Source organism: Cheilinus undulatus, linkage group 19 (assembly GCF_018320785.1).
Source record: "Cheilinus undulatus linkage group 19, ASM1832078v1, whole genome shotgun sequence".
In the NCBI taxonomy this organism is placed as follows: domain Eukaryota; kingdom Metazoa; phylum Chordata; class Actinopteri; order Labriformes; family Labridae; genus Cheilinus; species Cheilinus undulatus.
Genome location: NC_054883.1, coordinates 21,097,317 through 21,113,282, shown reverse-complemented (window position 1 = coordinate 21,113,282; position 15,966 = coordinate 21,097,317). Strand labels below are relative to the sequence as shown.

At 39.6% G+C, this 15,966-nt stretch overlaps 1 protein-coding gene across 5 annotated transcripts in view; it reads right to left on the bottom strand.

Annotated features, from left to right (window-relative positions):
• The window catches only part of phldb2b (pleckstrin homology-like domain, family B, member 2b), an 83,572-nt gene that overhangs the window by 46,065 nt on the left and 21,541 nt on the right, over positions 1–15,966 (bottom strand). For 4 of the 5 annotated variants that reach the window (XM_041813825.1, XM_041813827.1, XM_041813826.1 and 1 more), the window contains exons 4-5: positions 12,809–12,907; positions 12,214–12,297 (exon numbers count right to left, since the gene is read on the bottom strand). In XM_041813825.1, the coding sequence (XP_041669759.1) occupies positions 12,214–12,297; positions 12,809–12,907 (183 nt within the window). Of the gene's footprint in view, positions 1–5,034; positions 5,236–12,213; positions 12,298–12,808; positions 12,908–15,966 lie in introns of those variants that run through there. The other variant, XM_041813828.1, reaches the window with a different exon arrangement.

Genomic DNA, 15,966 nt, shown 5'->3' with positions numbered 1-15,966 from the left:
CTAGTGTTACAAGGAGCATCACTGAAGCATCTTACAGTTTCCATCCTCCCAGTCAGAAATTAAGGATTGTGGGCTTAACATGAAGGAAGGAAAACTTTCTAAATGTCCCTCTGTATGCTTTAGAAAAAAGTGATTAAGTACAATGGCAGCACAAAAACATAGTACAGACAGCAGAGTTAACGCTAAAGTAAGTTAAAGTATTTGTGCATTTAAAGAAATATATATCAAATCTAAGATTACCAACTTAAAAATTTGACTTTTATATAACAGAAAGAAAAAGGACTGGGTAAAGGACAAGATCATGATCTAGCAATAGAAAAATCGTGAAATGATTTTTCCATTATGCCCACCCTTAAGCCCACTTCAGACAAAAGATTTGCAATGAGACAATTTAAAACTTGCAACTTCTTGCAACAGGCTGCTGTGCAATGTTCTAAGAGCCTGTCATTTCACACCACCCAGGGGGGAGATGATGGATTATCTCAATAGCAATCACTCTCCATGCTTAAGTTTCCAGTTCTGCTTTTCATACCTGTCTAGCAACTGTTTTATCGTGCAATATAAATGAGGACAGTGATAATGTGGCTGCAATTCTGTATTTGTCAACCAGACTGTGGTTGCTTCAACGGAAGACCCAAGAGGCTCGTGACAATTTCTGCAGGGAGCTTGATGCCAGAGATATTTTTTGTAAATTCTCCCAGCGTTGGGACAGTGTGCGTGTGTTGAAACCTGTACTGCAGCTACCAGTACCAATATTATGCTACTACTGCCACTACTATTATACTTCTGTACATCCCTCTTAAGATATGTTTGTCATTACAAGACATGAGTAATGATGGCGTATGTTTTAAGAATGTTACACATGCCTGTCTCATAACAGTGAGTGCCCACTGACTCACAGTAACTCTCAGTATTTAGCACAACAGCAAAACCAGAAGCACAAACACTCTCTCTACCAGCCATCAGCTCTTGTAAAAATCTAATTTCCTCCCCCTCAATAGCCTCACCATGTGCCACCTTTACAGTGGAGGGTAAAGTGTGTTGCCCTGATTTGTTCACAACCCCCCAACCCTTCTCCCTTTTTTAATTTCCTCCCTGGACTCCTTTGCTAACAAATAACTGCTCACTAAACCTACTCTCCTTCCCATCTTTAGCAAAAGTAAATAAAAGCAGCATGTGTGTTTGTGACATCCACAGCAGAACTGCTTTAATCTCCTCCACGTGTTTAATTGTTTACTAGCAAATTGAGTCTGCCCTCCCATGTCGCTGAGGCAGACTCAACACACATATGGACAGACCCTTTCCAAAACAACCAAACTGGAAACTAGTCTGTATATACATTTATAGGATAATTTAAAGTTTGCGATCTACAAAGTCAGACCTCAGAGCCTTTGAGGAGACAGATGTAGGAGCTGTATCACGGCTGGCGCCAATTTTTGTTCCCATGTAGATCTGAGAGAACCAGACCTCAATGTTATGGGAGGGGAAACTCAAAACTGTTTCTGTGTTTAGTTTACATAAGTGGATAAGATCCTCAATTGAGACCATTAGGATAGAACAAAAAATACACTAATTACAAAGATCTCATGTCGAACATGTACTTGAATTGGATGATCAGGTTTAAAATGCGACATAATCCCAATTAGAAAAATCCCCAACCTAAAAACATGACCTATTTGTTTTCATCATCTGTGAAGCTGGCTGCCTTTAAAGTGATGCTATGACCTCTTTAGAGCACACAGTACTTAAACTTAGGTTAAGTTTACTTATTCATGAAAAGATGTATACACACAAAGGTCCCAGTGGGAGTGTAAATTGGCCTCAAAACCACAAATTAACCCTGTGTGGGGCACCAGGGACCAACAGTAACATCATATAAAAACAGACCAGTCTTTCTCTAGGGACATGGTGTAGATCAGATCACTCTCACACTTTCTCTCTAATTCTAACACACAAGCACACATAATCAGGCTCAAAACCAGAAGCTCAGAGGTTAAGATATCTTTTACTGCTTTATCTCAAACTCACCCACAAAGTATCAATCCTTCCACACAAGGCAAACTATTAAGAAGAAAAAATTACTTCTAAATCTAGGCTATCTATAATGCAAGTTTTACAAAATGTGCCAGAGGCAGGCAGAAAAGGACTTTCCAACACAATAACACCCAGGACAATGGGGCTGGTTTTGTATTTAGGTGTCAGGTATCCTAAGTCTGTCCTCACAGCCACAGGCTACTTCTCTTTGTCACATGCGATCACACCACTCTGTGAACTTGTCAGCCAATATGTGACCTCAGGGCACGCATGCACATGGGGGTCATTTGCATTAAAAGGTGCAGGGCAGGCTTTGTGCTGGTTGTGATAGAAAGCCTACAAGTTGTGGCTGCAAAAAGCAGTGAAAAACTGAGTGGCATTGCTTGCACTGAGAGGCAGCACTGATTCACTCTTTCCTCTGTTGAGAAAATACTAAAAAGGTACAAAAAAACTGACAATTACCATTGATTTTACCTTTGTACTTTGGTTTTCAACGATTATGAGTGACAGATGGTGGCCTACACGACTGTGGTTTCTTTGCATTTGCTTTTGATTTTTTTTTTTCAAATCAATATTATTAGGGATGCACAATATTGACAGCATAATTTAGAATTGGGAGATTACAGCTCTGAAAGTTAGCAACAGCATCAGCTGATATGAACGTTGTTGCCAATATTTGTCAGTGGATATACTGGCTGTAAACATCAGCAGAATGTATGAATGCACCGCTATACGTCACCATAGAGTTTATGAATTTCATTACTGACTGTCTATTTGATAAATATCTTTCTTGGGTTTATATCTATTCCTGAAACAAATAGACTGTCACTGTAAAAGTAAGGCCTGTTTCAGACTGGGTGTGTGCAGCTTGCACCATCATGAGTCTTATACCAGGCTTGTGCATGCTATGTGTTCGCTGTGTCTCCCTGTTGTCACAGCCCTGTCTCTCTTCATAAGTTTTACCTCAATAAATCTCCCTACAAGTGACAGTATATTGTTTAACTGAGCCAGGAAAAGTTCAGAATAAGAATCAATGAAATCATTTTGGACAAATGAGATGACTTTCTCTATAGAAATCAGACTTTTACTTTGAAAGTGTAACCATACTTTATCTTGCTAGTGATGTAATCTACAGATGTGGGCATACATATCTGCTAAAAAGGGTAAATTCATTCTCTCTCTGTCATTTTTCTGTCTACTTTGGCCAAGGGATACAGGAATCATCCATGAGAGATGCAGCACTTTGGTAGGTAGTCTGAAAGTCCCCAATTAACATGTACACCAGAATGAAAATTAAGCCATGTGCCTACACACACTTAGTATGAAACATGGGCCCAGACTCAATGTCCCCACTCATACAAACACTGAATTTTAGACGTGTTCCCACTAAGTCTGTGAGGGCTTAGGGCTGTCCCACTGTCAAATCGTAAAGTGTGTGAGGAATCTGTCACAGCTTTTTTGAGCCCTTCATGCACCCTTTCTGTGAATGGGCATATCTACAGACTTAGCATAAGGGAATTAGCCTACCCATCATTCATAGCACTGTGACGTATGGCAGGGATTCCCTAGGGAAGCCAACTAGTGACCACTATAAAACATTGTAAAAAGAGTGTACAAGTAAACAAAAAACATGGAGGGTGCAGTCAGCGCTGACGCAGAAAAGGTTTTCCTGTAAGTTTATTATACAGCCTTCCTCCATTGAGAAAATAGGCCTAAAAGCGAGGCACCCTTGTTTTTTATCTCTGCAAGGAAAGCAATGAACACAAAATCAACATTCCCATTGCTGTAATCAAAAGAAATATGATGCTGTGCTGTCAACAAAAATTAAGGGTTGTCCCATTCCTGTTTATACCACTTTGAACCCTTGCAGCCTCATGCATTTAATCACTTTCCAGATGCAGTCATTGAAGTCCTCATGGGCTCAGGGTTTAAGGAGGAGACTGAGATTCAGCCTTGGTCTTTTGTTTACACTGAAAAAAGACGTGTCCATCAGTTCTGATACGGGCTAAAATAAGTTTGGAAATATTGGGATGTCAGATATTAGCATTGTTGCTGTGCACCTCTAAATATTTAAATCTTTACAATAAACACACAAATAAAACAATTTAAAAAGTATTGTTTGGATTTTGATGAGTTTGGAGATATCTGCATATTCTTATTAAAATTAACTCCTTTCCTGAAACTAAACAGTGCACTTTTACAGACAAGTTTACACTGCAACCACAAAAGGGAATTCATACTTTACCATTACTTGTGTAAAATATTATTGACAAAATAAAAGCAAAACTTGTTTTGAGGCTTTTTCTGTCTGTAGTTAAGATGAAAAGAAAATTAAGAAAATCATAAATCTGGTTTGATGCGGAAAAAATTGAAGATTTTATTTTTAGGCCATATCACCCAGCCCTAGTAGGTCAAGCAGTCAAAATGGTTTGTTAAAGGTGTCAATAATCATTGATTTTTGCTTTGTACTTTGGTATATCTGTGGATTTAGACTGACAGATGGTATATAATTATCATATCAGAGGGTTCTTGGCTTTTGATTTTTGTTTTTTAAGAAATCAATAATATCAGCTGTTGAGCATATGCTGAGTTTCGTTCTGGTTTAAAGTAGCCTGCTCTGGCAATTTAGCACTAAAGACAACACTTCAACATGAATTAGAAACAGTACATACATAATGAAGAGTAAAAGGCGTTCATTGCTCAAGATGCCAATTTGTGTTAGAAGAAGATTCAAACAAAATAGCATCAACTGCAAAAGACTAACGTATGGAGGCTCCACAGCAAGGCAAAATTACATTTAACTGATTTACAAGAGCTATTAAATTTTCCTCGTCGCACATACAACAGTTCCATTCAAGAAAAAACCTAATAATTATGAGAAAACATTCAAAAGGCGGCAGTTGAATAAAAAAGACGTGTAACAGGGCGAGCTAAGCAGTCTAAATGTAACGTCTCTTTGTTTTTATATGATAAGAGCTAGCTTAAAAGTCCGTTACTAACCTTTTGAGTCCCATTCAGTTAGCACTTATCCCGTCAAGAACTGCTATATTCTTCCTTTCAACGTCTGGAAAATCAGCATGACAAGCCTCAAAAATACTTCTCACTGATACTTGAACAAAAAAGGCTCTTTATCTTCAACTACTACTTCTGCCGGTGCATGTGTTGTTGTCTGCCTCCCTCCTCAGCAGCGGGATACCTCCTCTGTCGTCTTGATTCCGTGAGGAAGAAAGTTACCGTATTCACCATCCACAGGTCTGTCTCCCGGACCGTACCATCTGTCACAGAGTAGGGGGGGTACACTCAAGATGCTCCATATTACGTGATTTTTCACAACAGTTAAAAACACAGTGTTATTATATAATGATTAAAGCTCTACACGAGAGGGAAGACAGAAAAGGGAAGGTAAATTAAGATTGAAATGTATATTTTTAAACAACATAAAACGGCTTCACCCCTATGAGTAGTTGGTAGGTTCAAAGGCCATTAGACATTGAGGTATTTGGTAGACGCCCCCACTGCTTTTTCTTTGTCTACCTACCTATTTTCCTTCTCCTTTCTTCAAAATACCTTGGACAAATTTAACCCCAAACCAGTTCAGCTATTCAAACTAACTGAAAGCACGTGTCAAACTGGTGACTTTCACTCAATTTTACCAACAACCTACAGCATGTTCAATGTAATTTAATTAGTTTTATGAGGCAGAACAACAAAAGAGAAGGGGGAGGAAGGAGGTTTGATATGAAGCCAGACAGATAGACTGCCTAGAGACAGAAATTTCTTTTGGGATGATAAAACTGAAGAGCAAACAAATGAATACATAAGACGTTTTTAAGGAAGAACTTTGCCCTCCAACCTTTTCTGTTGTCATGTGTACTTGTTGCATGTGAAACACCCTACTGCTGTGAGGCATTGTTATTGAGGTTGTATTTGGTTCAGCTGCTTGATTTGCATTTGCCTCAGAACGGACAGAGAAACTGAGTATTACTCCCAGACTCTACCAAAACAGGATCTAATGTGCAGAAAAAAAGATGCAATTAGATTTTTTTGTATATTGCACAGAGAAAGCATAACACAACCTGCAATAGCCTACTTATAGCCTATTGTTTGTTTGCAATTTTTGTTGGCACACAATATTGTAGGCATGACAGAGCACAGCTTAAAAAGTTAACTAGCGGTTATTGTAAGTGAAAAAAGTCTCGGTTATGAGACATCGACATTGCTAGTTTACAAAAGTTGACTTCAGCCTCCCTTGGTTGTATTAATATGGTTTTATCCAACCTAACTGAGATGAAGAATCTTATTTACAAGTGACCTGGTCCTACCTGAAACTCTTTTACCCATTACAAGATGGACTTTAGGAACAAGGAGGAGGAGGGAAAAGGGACATTGATGAGTGTGGCACTAAAAGTTACACCCCTTGATAGCATCACTGTTTGGGCCACATGTGGCATTTATCTGGCACTTTTGGCTGAGATGCCACATGGCAAACCTTATGAAGGCCAAATCATAACCACACGTTTCGCCATAACCTAAACTGGAGGGAATTTCTTTTCTTGGAGACAAGTATGTGAAGTGTGTCTAATTGGCAAACATGATATGGCGAAAGATTTGAGGGCAAAATCATAGCCACATGCATTTTTGCCATACCTTCAGTATTGGAGGGTCAGATTTGGGCCGTCATTCTCTTCTGAATGTGGGACACATTTTTGCTGTTCATTTGGCCCATAACCGAATAAAGGGAAGTTTGCTATCAGGCACCATGTTCAGCTAAGAGCCCTGTGAAAAAAACTGCTGATACTGAGGGCAGTTTTGCACTAAGGACGCTGGGCACTGAAAACAGTGGACTACATTGGTTTTGTTGAGAAAAGCAGAAAGTAGAAGACAATACACCAGTCCTCAGATCTCCGCACTGGCTTGCTGTGAGTCAGTGGATATATTTGAAAATCCTCCTGTTTGTATTAGAGCACTAAATGGACTTTGCCTAAAATACCCATCATATCTTTTAGTTCCCTGTGTGGGATCCAGACCCCTCAGGTCCTCTTGGATGAATATTAACTCTTCTTGGAACCAGAACCAAGCAGAGGGAGGTTGTTTTTAGTTTCTGGCATGTGTAACAGACTACCAGAAAACTTTAGGCTTTCTACATTTGTTAGCTTTGTCTTTGGGCAAGACACTTAACTCCAAATTGCTCCCACTGCTCTGTTTTGGTGTCTAAATGTGTATGGATGTGCATGAATGGGATCAACTAATACAAATGGCCAATTTTCCATAGTAGCCTTGGCCATGAGCATGTGAATATAGAGGAAATGGGTATGAATGGGTATGTGTGACCTGCGGTGTTAAACTGTCTTGAGTAGTCAGACAACAAGTAAAACACTATTAGCTCAAATCCATTTACCATTTACTACAGTCTGGGAGACACCTGGTTTTACTTACAATTAAGGAAGCTTATTTCAAGTTCAGAAATATCAGCATATCAGATACTTGCACAGAATTAATTTTGGCAGCTATTTCAAATTTAGTCTTAAGCCCAATTCAGTCCAAAGATTTGCGACATGACAAGTAAATTTTAACAACACTGGCGACATTCACAGCTGTCTGAACGGAGCCATTGGAGCTTTAATCAAAGCTGTCTGATGATGTTGCCCGCAATTCAGTTCAGGAAGTTGTAGACAACTGAGGTGGAAGAATGCGTAGCCTGTAGCTGAAGCCTGGATTACATAATAGTGCAGAACACAGAGGCATTGTGGGAACACATGACGGTTTGGCACTTTGCTGTGTCAACCTGTTCTGGTCTCCTGCCAACTTTCTGTGCCAGGCCCATGCCCCTCTCCAGGCATCCTCCCAGCTGCCCTTTCCACAACACATCCCGTAGGCCCGGCATCTGGACCAACCAAAAGGTCCTGGGCACCTAGGGTTAGGCTTAAAAGTTTTCAAATAGTGTACAATTGATACAGCATTGTTTTTGGCCCATTTTTATCTTACACTTGCTAAATTGCATGGCACAACTGTACCTGTCTGAAGCACTGCATAGCCCAGCTTTCCAAGTAGTATGACGAGAGAGTCCTTCTCAAAGGGGCAATGCCCACTGAAATCTCTGGAGGCTAATGCCACACTAATGTTATTGCACTACGGATGCTTTACTTTAAAATACACTGAAGAAAAAAACTGACAAACCTTGAAGAATGCTCTCTCAGCTCTGTTTGCGTTTTTACCAATTATATGCTCGATGAATAAATATCTTAGAGTTTTTATTACAAAGCTCTTTTTATAGCAAGTCTGGGTTTTCCCTTTAAGAAAAAATGGTAGTAGCCGAATATTCTTAGTCATAGCTTGGGTTGACTAAATTAACAATGTATCTGCAAAAGTCCAATATTGTGCATCCCTACAAACAGTAACTATAAAAGTTTGTGTCATCATGTTGAACTGTGACTTCCAGCTGCTCCACTGAGTAATGAGTGAAGTTGAAGTGATTTCAGGTCAGGCTCCAAAGTCCCAAATACAGAACAGATCACTTCCTAAACACAGCTAATCATCTCCAGACTACTGCCCCAAACTGTGTATGTGTCATGTGTGTTTGTGTGTGTGTGGTTAGACTAACTCAGCCCAGAGCATTCGAGGCCACTGGCTATTCCTGAGAGTTATTCCCTCTCTCTCCATAATTTTCCAAACCGTGCCCTTTTGACTTTTTTTTTTAACCCTTTTCTCTTTCAGTCCCTTTCTCCACCCCTGCTGCTTCACAATGCCGTGGCCTTGTGTGGGGGTGTGTGTGTGTGTGTGTGTGTGTGTGTAGGCTCACCAAACTGTTGTCAATATTTGAATCGGCAAAGCACAGTGGGAAAATAAATAGGCCTGTCAATATTTAACTTCAAATGGCTGGGCCACACAGGACACAATGAAAGAAGAAGAGCGCACGCAGAAAGGATTGACACATGATGGAGGAAAAGCCAATGTACTGCATGTTTTATTAAATAACACAAGGAGAGGAAAAGGAAGGAAAACCAAGTGGAAATTATTACAGCTGGTGAGAGCTTTGCAGCTGAGAAAACCCAGAAAAAAGGAGAAAAAATAGAAAACAGACAGAAGATAAACAGATCAAGATACCAGCAGACGAAAAACAGACACTGGCACGTGGAGATGAGTGGACCGACAGATAAGGGAAGGATTAGGCCTGTATTTTGGATGATTTTCTATTTATCTGTGGGTATTCTGCAGCGTATACTGTAACAGAGTTAGAAGAGAAGTGTACACTCCACATTTGCTGGAAGCTGTGACTCATTGTAGCAGCTAGCTGTTCCAAACCACAACAAATTAAGCCAAACCGAGGGCACAAGCACATATGCACTGCATCATTCAAAACACAAGCATGCTGAAATGCTTATGCACACATTAGTGCATACATTCATGTGAAAATACACACAAATGCTCACGTAAACATACTGTACACTCCACTGTTTCCATGCAAAACATCAGCACAATACTAACTGTGCCCATATGAGTCATACATGCACTGAAAGGAATGCAAGTCAGCCAAACCACCAAGAAACCTCTCTCTTCTCTCCCTTCACTCTCTCACACTGGGGTTATGAAATACACAAAGTTTTCTGACTCCATGCAATTAAGCGTTGAGCTTAACCTCTTTTGTTGTCCAGTAGGTGGCAACATTTCAATGCTTGTATATGAGTTAAAGTCAGTGGCTGCTGCTCATTACATTACTTTCCACATCCAGAGGTGATTTTACCATCAGGCAGAGGTAGGTGATTGCCTGGGGCCTCAGGTAACAAATGGCCTTAAAGCACAGGCAAACTATGCACATCAAAAAATTCATATGAGTATGTAGGATGAAATAAGTTGAAAAGAGTTTAAAATAGCATCAGAATGGACCATCTCCTGAGATCTAGTCCCTCAAAATCACCACAATTAAAATTAGATAAATAAAAGCAAGGTATGTAGGTCCATATAGAAATGCCAAATCTATAAAACATTGAATAACTGTGAGGTCAAATTGAATAAAATTCATTGAAAAGATGTAATGTGAACTGGCATTGACTCTCTGGTATCATTCATTTTTTTGCAGCCTAATCCATTCAGGACAAAAATGTCCACTGTGAAAAACTTTCAATAAATAATTTTAAAAATATTATTACTTAATTATTGCAAGAACAAAGAGCATAACAGAAATCTCATGATAGAAAGATGTTTTCACTCCTCTGCTGAGCTGATTTGGTATGAGTTTGAGATCATTACAAGGGTGAGGATAAGTTGTAGTGTGAGCCAGTGTGTACAATGGCTGCTAGTGCAGTGCAGAGCTACACTAAAAGCTTTTCATGACAAAAGATGTTTTTCACTATCCTCCCAACCTGCTTATTTAAGAGTTTGTCATTTTTATGGGTGGAATTTGCCAGCGTGTACAATTGCTACTGCCATTGTAGCTATTAGCTTGGATGCAGCTGTAGTATAGCAGCTGTTCACCAGAGCTGAACCACATTTTTTTTATGAAAACAAGAGTGAAGAGCCACGCCAAAAGCTTGTCTTGCCAGTGATGACGTTTTTGCACGTCTCCTGTCTGTCCTCTGTATGAATTTTATTCACCAAGAAGCTCCACCAATCGTAAACTATGGCAGCACTAGCCTGTTCAACTCTGGTTAGTGCTAGACCTGCACACGTCGACTCTCTCATTTTGTCTCCTCGCTCTGATTGGTCTATAATAAATGTGACGGCCAGAGCGGTCCAATTACCTACCAAGAATTTTCTAAAAAGTCCTGCCCTTCCCAAACACTTGAATGTGAAATATATTTATATATGAACTAGTCTATCTGGCATGCCAGGTCAAGTAAGTCGACAACAAGAAACAGGCAGAGCTTTGTCTGCGCTGACAAACCAGCTCCCATCAACTGTATTCTTAAGATTGATTTGTCTCTGTAAACAGATGCTGCATCAAAGTACAGCAAACTATCTAATCTTGATCATACATTTCAACTTGAGCCACAAATCTACTTAACCAATCAGTGGTTAGATTCCCTCACCTGAAACACATCAGAAATGACTGAACCAAACTCCATTCACAAAGCTTGACTTTTTACTTTTTATGAATTACATCATGAAGTTGTTATTTCAGAAAATCTCTGTCATCTATTATCTACACCCCCGCTGGATTCCAATCCTAGCTGTAGAGACGAGGTCTAGACTGGTCGCCAGTCAACCCCAGGGCTGATATAAAGAGCCACACAAGCAGTCAGACCCACACATATGAGCTTCCTAGCATCCCCAGTCAGCCTAACAAGCATGCCTTTGGACTGTGGGAGGAAGCAAACCGGAGAGAACTGATGTATGCACCAGGGAGAGCATGCAAACTCCACACAGGAGGGCTCTGTCTAAACAGGATCAAACCAGGAATCTTCTTGCTGTAAGCAACAGTGCTAACCACCATGCAGCCATTAACCAACTTTATGCCCCTTAAGTGTGAGAAAAACACATTAAAATGTGTTCATTTTTCACAGCTGAAGCGTGCACAAGTAAAGACACAGTATTTTACATACAGAACTATTGGGACTCACCAGATGAATGGTGCTACTCTCTGAGAAAAACTGAAATGAAAGCCTTGCCATGCAGAGCGACACATTGACACACACATGTATCACTCGACAGCCGAGGTCAAGCTTGACAGCATCTGTTTTATCCAGGCCGTTTCACCCCTGGTAATACACCCAGACTTCCCTGGAGATTTTCAGGCCCTTGAGACATCCACAGCACCACAAGGGGGTCATGGCAACCCTTCCTGCCACCCTAGGCTGTGCTTACTTGTGCCACATACACCCTTTACTTCCCCCAAAGGTGTGGACTTTTTTATTTTTCAATAGATTATTTTTCGATGCACCTGGTAACATGCAAGGACATTCAGAGCATGGCAGGGGTTGTGTCAGTCCTCACCCGATGGGGCCCTCAGGCAGCTTACTTGCCACATTGCCTTATTTCAGCCAGTTTTTGGCCCAAACATGCCTAAAAGTTCTGCACAGTTCTGTACAGTAAATTAGGATTTTACTATGGCTCCATCCCTGAAGAAAAATGCACCAGGCTCCACTCATTAAAGTGAAACGAGTCTCGTGATTTTCAAAGCTGTAGGCTTAATATTAAGAAAAAAGGTGCATGATAAATCTTAGGCCAGTGTTTACATCCTACCTTGTGTCAGAGGTGTAGGCACAGTGACCTGGACTCCATCCAGACTGCAGAGGTGACCACAGGGGTCCAGGGTAACAACCCCTCCTGTTTTCAGACCATAATAAGTAAGTGCAAGGAACATTCAGTCCAGTGTATTCACTTTTAAAATTCACAATCATAAATCATTATACACTCAAAAGAATATTCTAACTACGGTAGCCATTTTAATCATAACATACACATAAAGCCATGCTATTCCTATAGTTGGTCTGAAGGCTTAGCACAGTAATTAAAATGAATGTACCACAGTGTGATTTATCTCTCTGCTTCTCCTGGTCTCTTTAAAGATCTCTGCCTTTGACAATGTGCTGAAAGAATTACAGCTTGATGTTTTTTTCTTCTTCTAACAAATAACAAACTAAAAACCTGTCAACATTGTTTCAAAAATAACTCAAACGAGGGTTGACAGTTTGTGAATATTATAAAAATGCTACACTACACTTAAAAGCCTTGTTAATTCAGAGACATCTATTTATCGCTTACAAGTCTATAGAAACATAGATGACTATTTATTTAGATGTCTGATAAAATCATTTCATAGTGATCTGACACCAACCTTCGTTATAAATGAGACAGTGCTCTGCCTCAATGCCAGGCCCCTGGACAGTGATGTCTTGAGGGACTGGGGCATCTTCTCGGCCTATTCGGGTCACTCCTGAAACACAAAGAAGCATGTGGAGCTTTTATTATTGCGAAAGTATTTGCAAATGTGCAAACAAATCCACAAATCGTCGCGTGTCTGTTTACATGTGTCTTTTGTAACACTCCTGCCATGAAGCATCCCCAAAACAAGATCTAATCAAAATCATGTTGGGGGTTGTAATGCTAGTTTATTCTCAGGGTCACCTGTTATTTTGAATGAAGAGTCTTAAATATTCAGTGTTAAAGGTCACATATTTTGCCCCTTTAAGATAAGTTTATATTGGTCTCAGAGGTCCCCAGAAAATGCCTATGAAATTTGTTGCTGATAAAACACACCGGTATTGGATTTTTTTCATGTCTAAACAACCCTCTGTTTCAGCCCTGCTCAGAACGAACTGTTTCTGTGGCTGTAGCTTTAAATGTTACTAAATGTTACTGGTAATATGTGACCTTTAATTTTGGCTGCTATTTTCAACGTATTCTTAGTCTTTAGATTAAATTCTTCCTTAAATTAGTCACACTTTAGTCATTTTGAACCTTTCTAGTTTGAGTTACATAGCTGTCTAACATTTGGAGATGAGCATTGTCTATGTATTTTTGGATTTATTCCAATTTGTGTACACAATTGTGGATGGGGTACTTTTGGATCTTTTTGAGGATCTGCATATGCATTCCTGGATGTAGTTTTTTTTAAATTTAGTTTGTTGAGTTTATTTGTATCAATGCATAAAAGACCATTAGTCTCATAAAGAGAAAAAAGGGTTTTGCCCTAGATTTAGCTTACTAGATAATCTGTAGTCCCTGGACAGGGATGACGATAATAAACAATCACACACACAGCCACATATTCACACACTGATGGGAGGTCATCAGTGCATGCGCTTAACAACAGGAGTCCTACGATGGAACCCTGTGGTACTCTCATAACGCAGGCTTTTAAAGATGATGTACAGTCATTTATCTGCAGATACTGGGAGTGGTGAGTAGATAAGACTGGATCCAGTTAGATACATTAACTAAGAGTTTAAATGTTGACATCTTTGATAGGAGTGCTGAATGATTAGCTGACATCTGTGGATCTGTGTAGGCATCTGCAGATCCATTAATGAATTTGCAAATAGTTTAGAAACAGTAATAACACCAAATGTGATTATACCTAGCAAAAATGATGCAGAGCTAAAATCTCCATGATAACCTCGGAACAACATCTTGTCCAATAGTCTCAGGAATATGTGTGTTTTGGAACTTCGTGATCCATATTTCAAACTTTTTATCGTTCCTTCAAGAATGCTTCAGAGAAAACAGACCCTCCTTCACACTGTGGACATTCCTCACTGAAATAGAAGGGAGGACACAGCGTCCTGAGAGATTGTGAAAGTGTGCGGTAATGTGGTGAGGCTTATGTAAAACAGAAAAAAGGAAAAAAAGAAGTATAATGTGACTTATCACAGTGCCAACTTTACTGTTACCACAGTCTTTGTAAAAGAGAAACCAACAAGATCATAGGCATCGGTCTGATGTTTTGGCTTTCTTATTCCACTTATTTAATGAATAAATCTATTTTCAAGCTAATGCAATATTTCACTGCAGAGTTCTCATGAGAGAGATGGAGAAACAAAAAGTGTCTTTCTGATTTGGGACATAAAGAACGCTTTGTGATCCATGCAAGACAAGCCAACCCAGTGTGTTTTTGAGCTGCAATCATGAACAGACACTCTCTTATCTTTAGCTGAATTTAAAACAATGTCAATGTGTTTTTACACATATTTTATCACTTCTAAAAGCAAAGTTTCTGCATTTATCATGTTGTACATCTCTTCTCGCTGATGTGTTTGGCTAACTAACTGGAAAAGTAATTAGGTCCTGGCACCTGTGGCTTGCTGATCTCATGAATGAGTGTGTGTTAGAGTGTGTGTTAGTGTGTTTTTATATGTGCGAGAGAGAGAGTGACGGGGGAGGTGATTAGGGGATGAAGAGAGCAGGACACCTGTGGATGGCCGATGATAGAGTGACTAAAAATAACTCCTAAAAGCACCACCATTATCATCCTCTTTCTGTGTGTGTTCAGTATATGTGCCTACACAATGAGCCTCATGTGCAACCCAAATATCAAAAAAGTTGGGACACTGTGTAAAGTGTAAATAATAAACAGAATGTAACAATTTGCAAATCTTTTTAAAGCATATTTTATTCACAGTAGAACATAAACAACATATGAGAAGTTGAAACTGAGACATTTTGCCATTTGATGAAAAATACTGGCTCAACTTAAATTTGATGGCAGCAGCACATCACAAAAAAAGTAGGGACAGGGCAACAAAAGGATACAAAAGTAACTGGTACTAATGAAAAACACCTGGAGGAGCATTTTGCAAAATGGACTGAGGCAAAATGGAAAACTGTTCTGTGGTCAGATGAATCAAAATTTGATGTTTTTAGGAAACATACACCCATTGTCCTGCAGACTAAAGAGGAGAGAGACCACCCAGCTTGTTATCAGTGCACAGGTCAAAAGCCTGCATCTCTGATGGTATGGAGTTGCATTAGTGGACAGCTTTTTATATCTAGAAAGGCACTGTCAATGCTGAAAGTAGATAGAGGTCTTAAAGCAACATATGCTCCTAGACAACTCCTTTTTCAGGAAAGACCTTGCATATTTTAGCAAGACAATGCTAAACCACATCCATCACAACAGCATGGCTTCAAAGTTGAAGAGTACAATAGGAAACATTTGGTGAATCATACAACAAATAATCTGGCATAGATAACCCAGGACTGTTGATCAGCCAGAATCTTACATCAGACAAGAATGGGACAACATTCCTCTCCCAAAACTCCAGCAACATGTCCCCTCATTTTCCAGACATTTATAGACTGCTGTCAAAAGAGAAGAGGATGCTACACAATGGTAAACGTGGCTCTATTGTGAATAAAATATGCATTAATGAGATTTGCTAGTCATTGCATTCTGTTTTTATTTTAATTTTACTCAGTGCCCCAACTTGTTGGGAATTGGGGTTATATACAGCGACTTGAAAAAATGCCTTGATATGAATTAGATAACAAGCTACT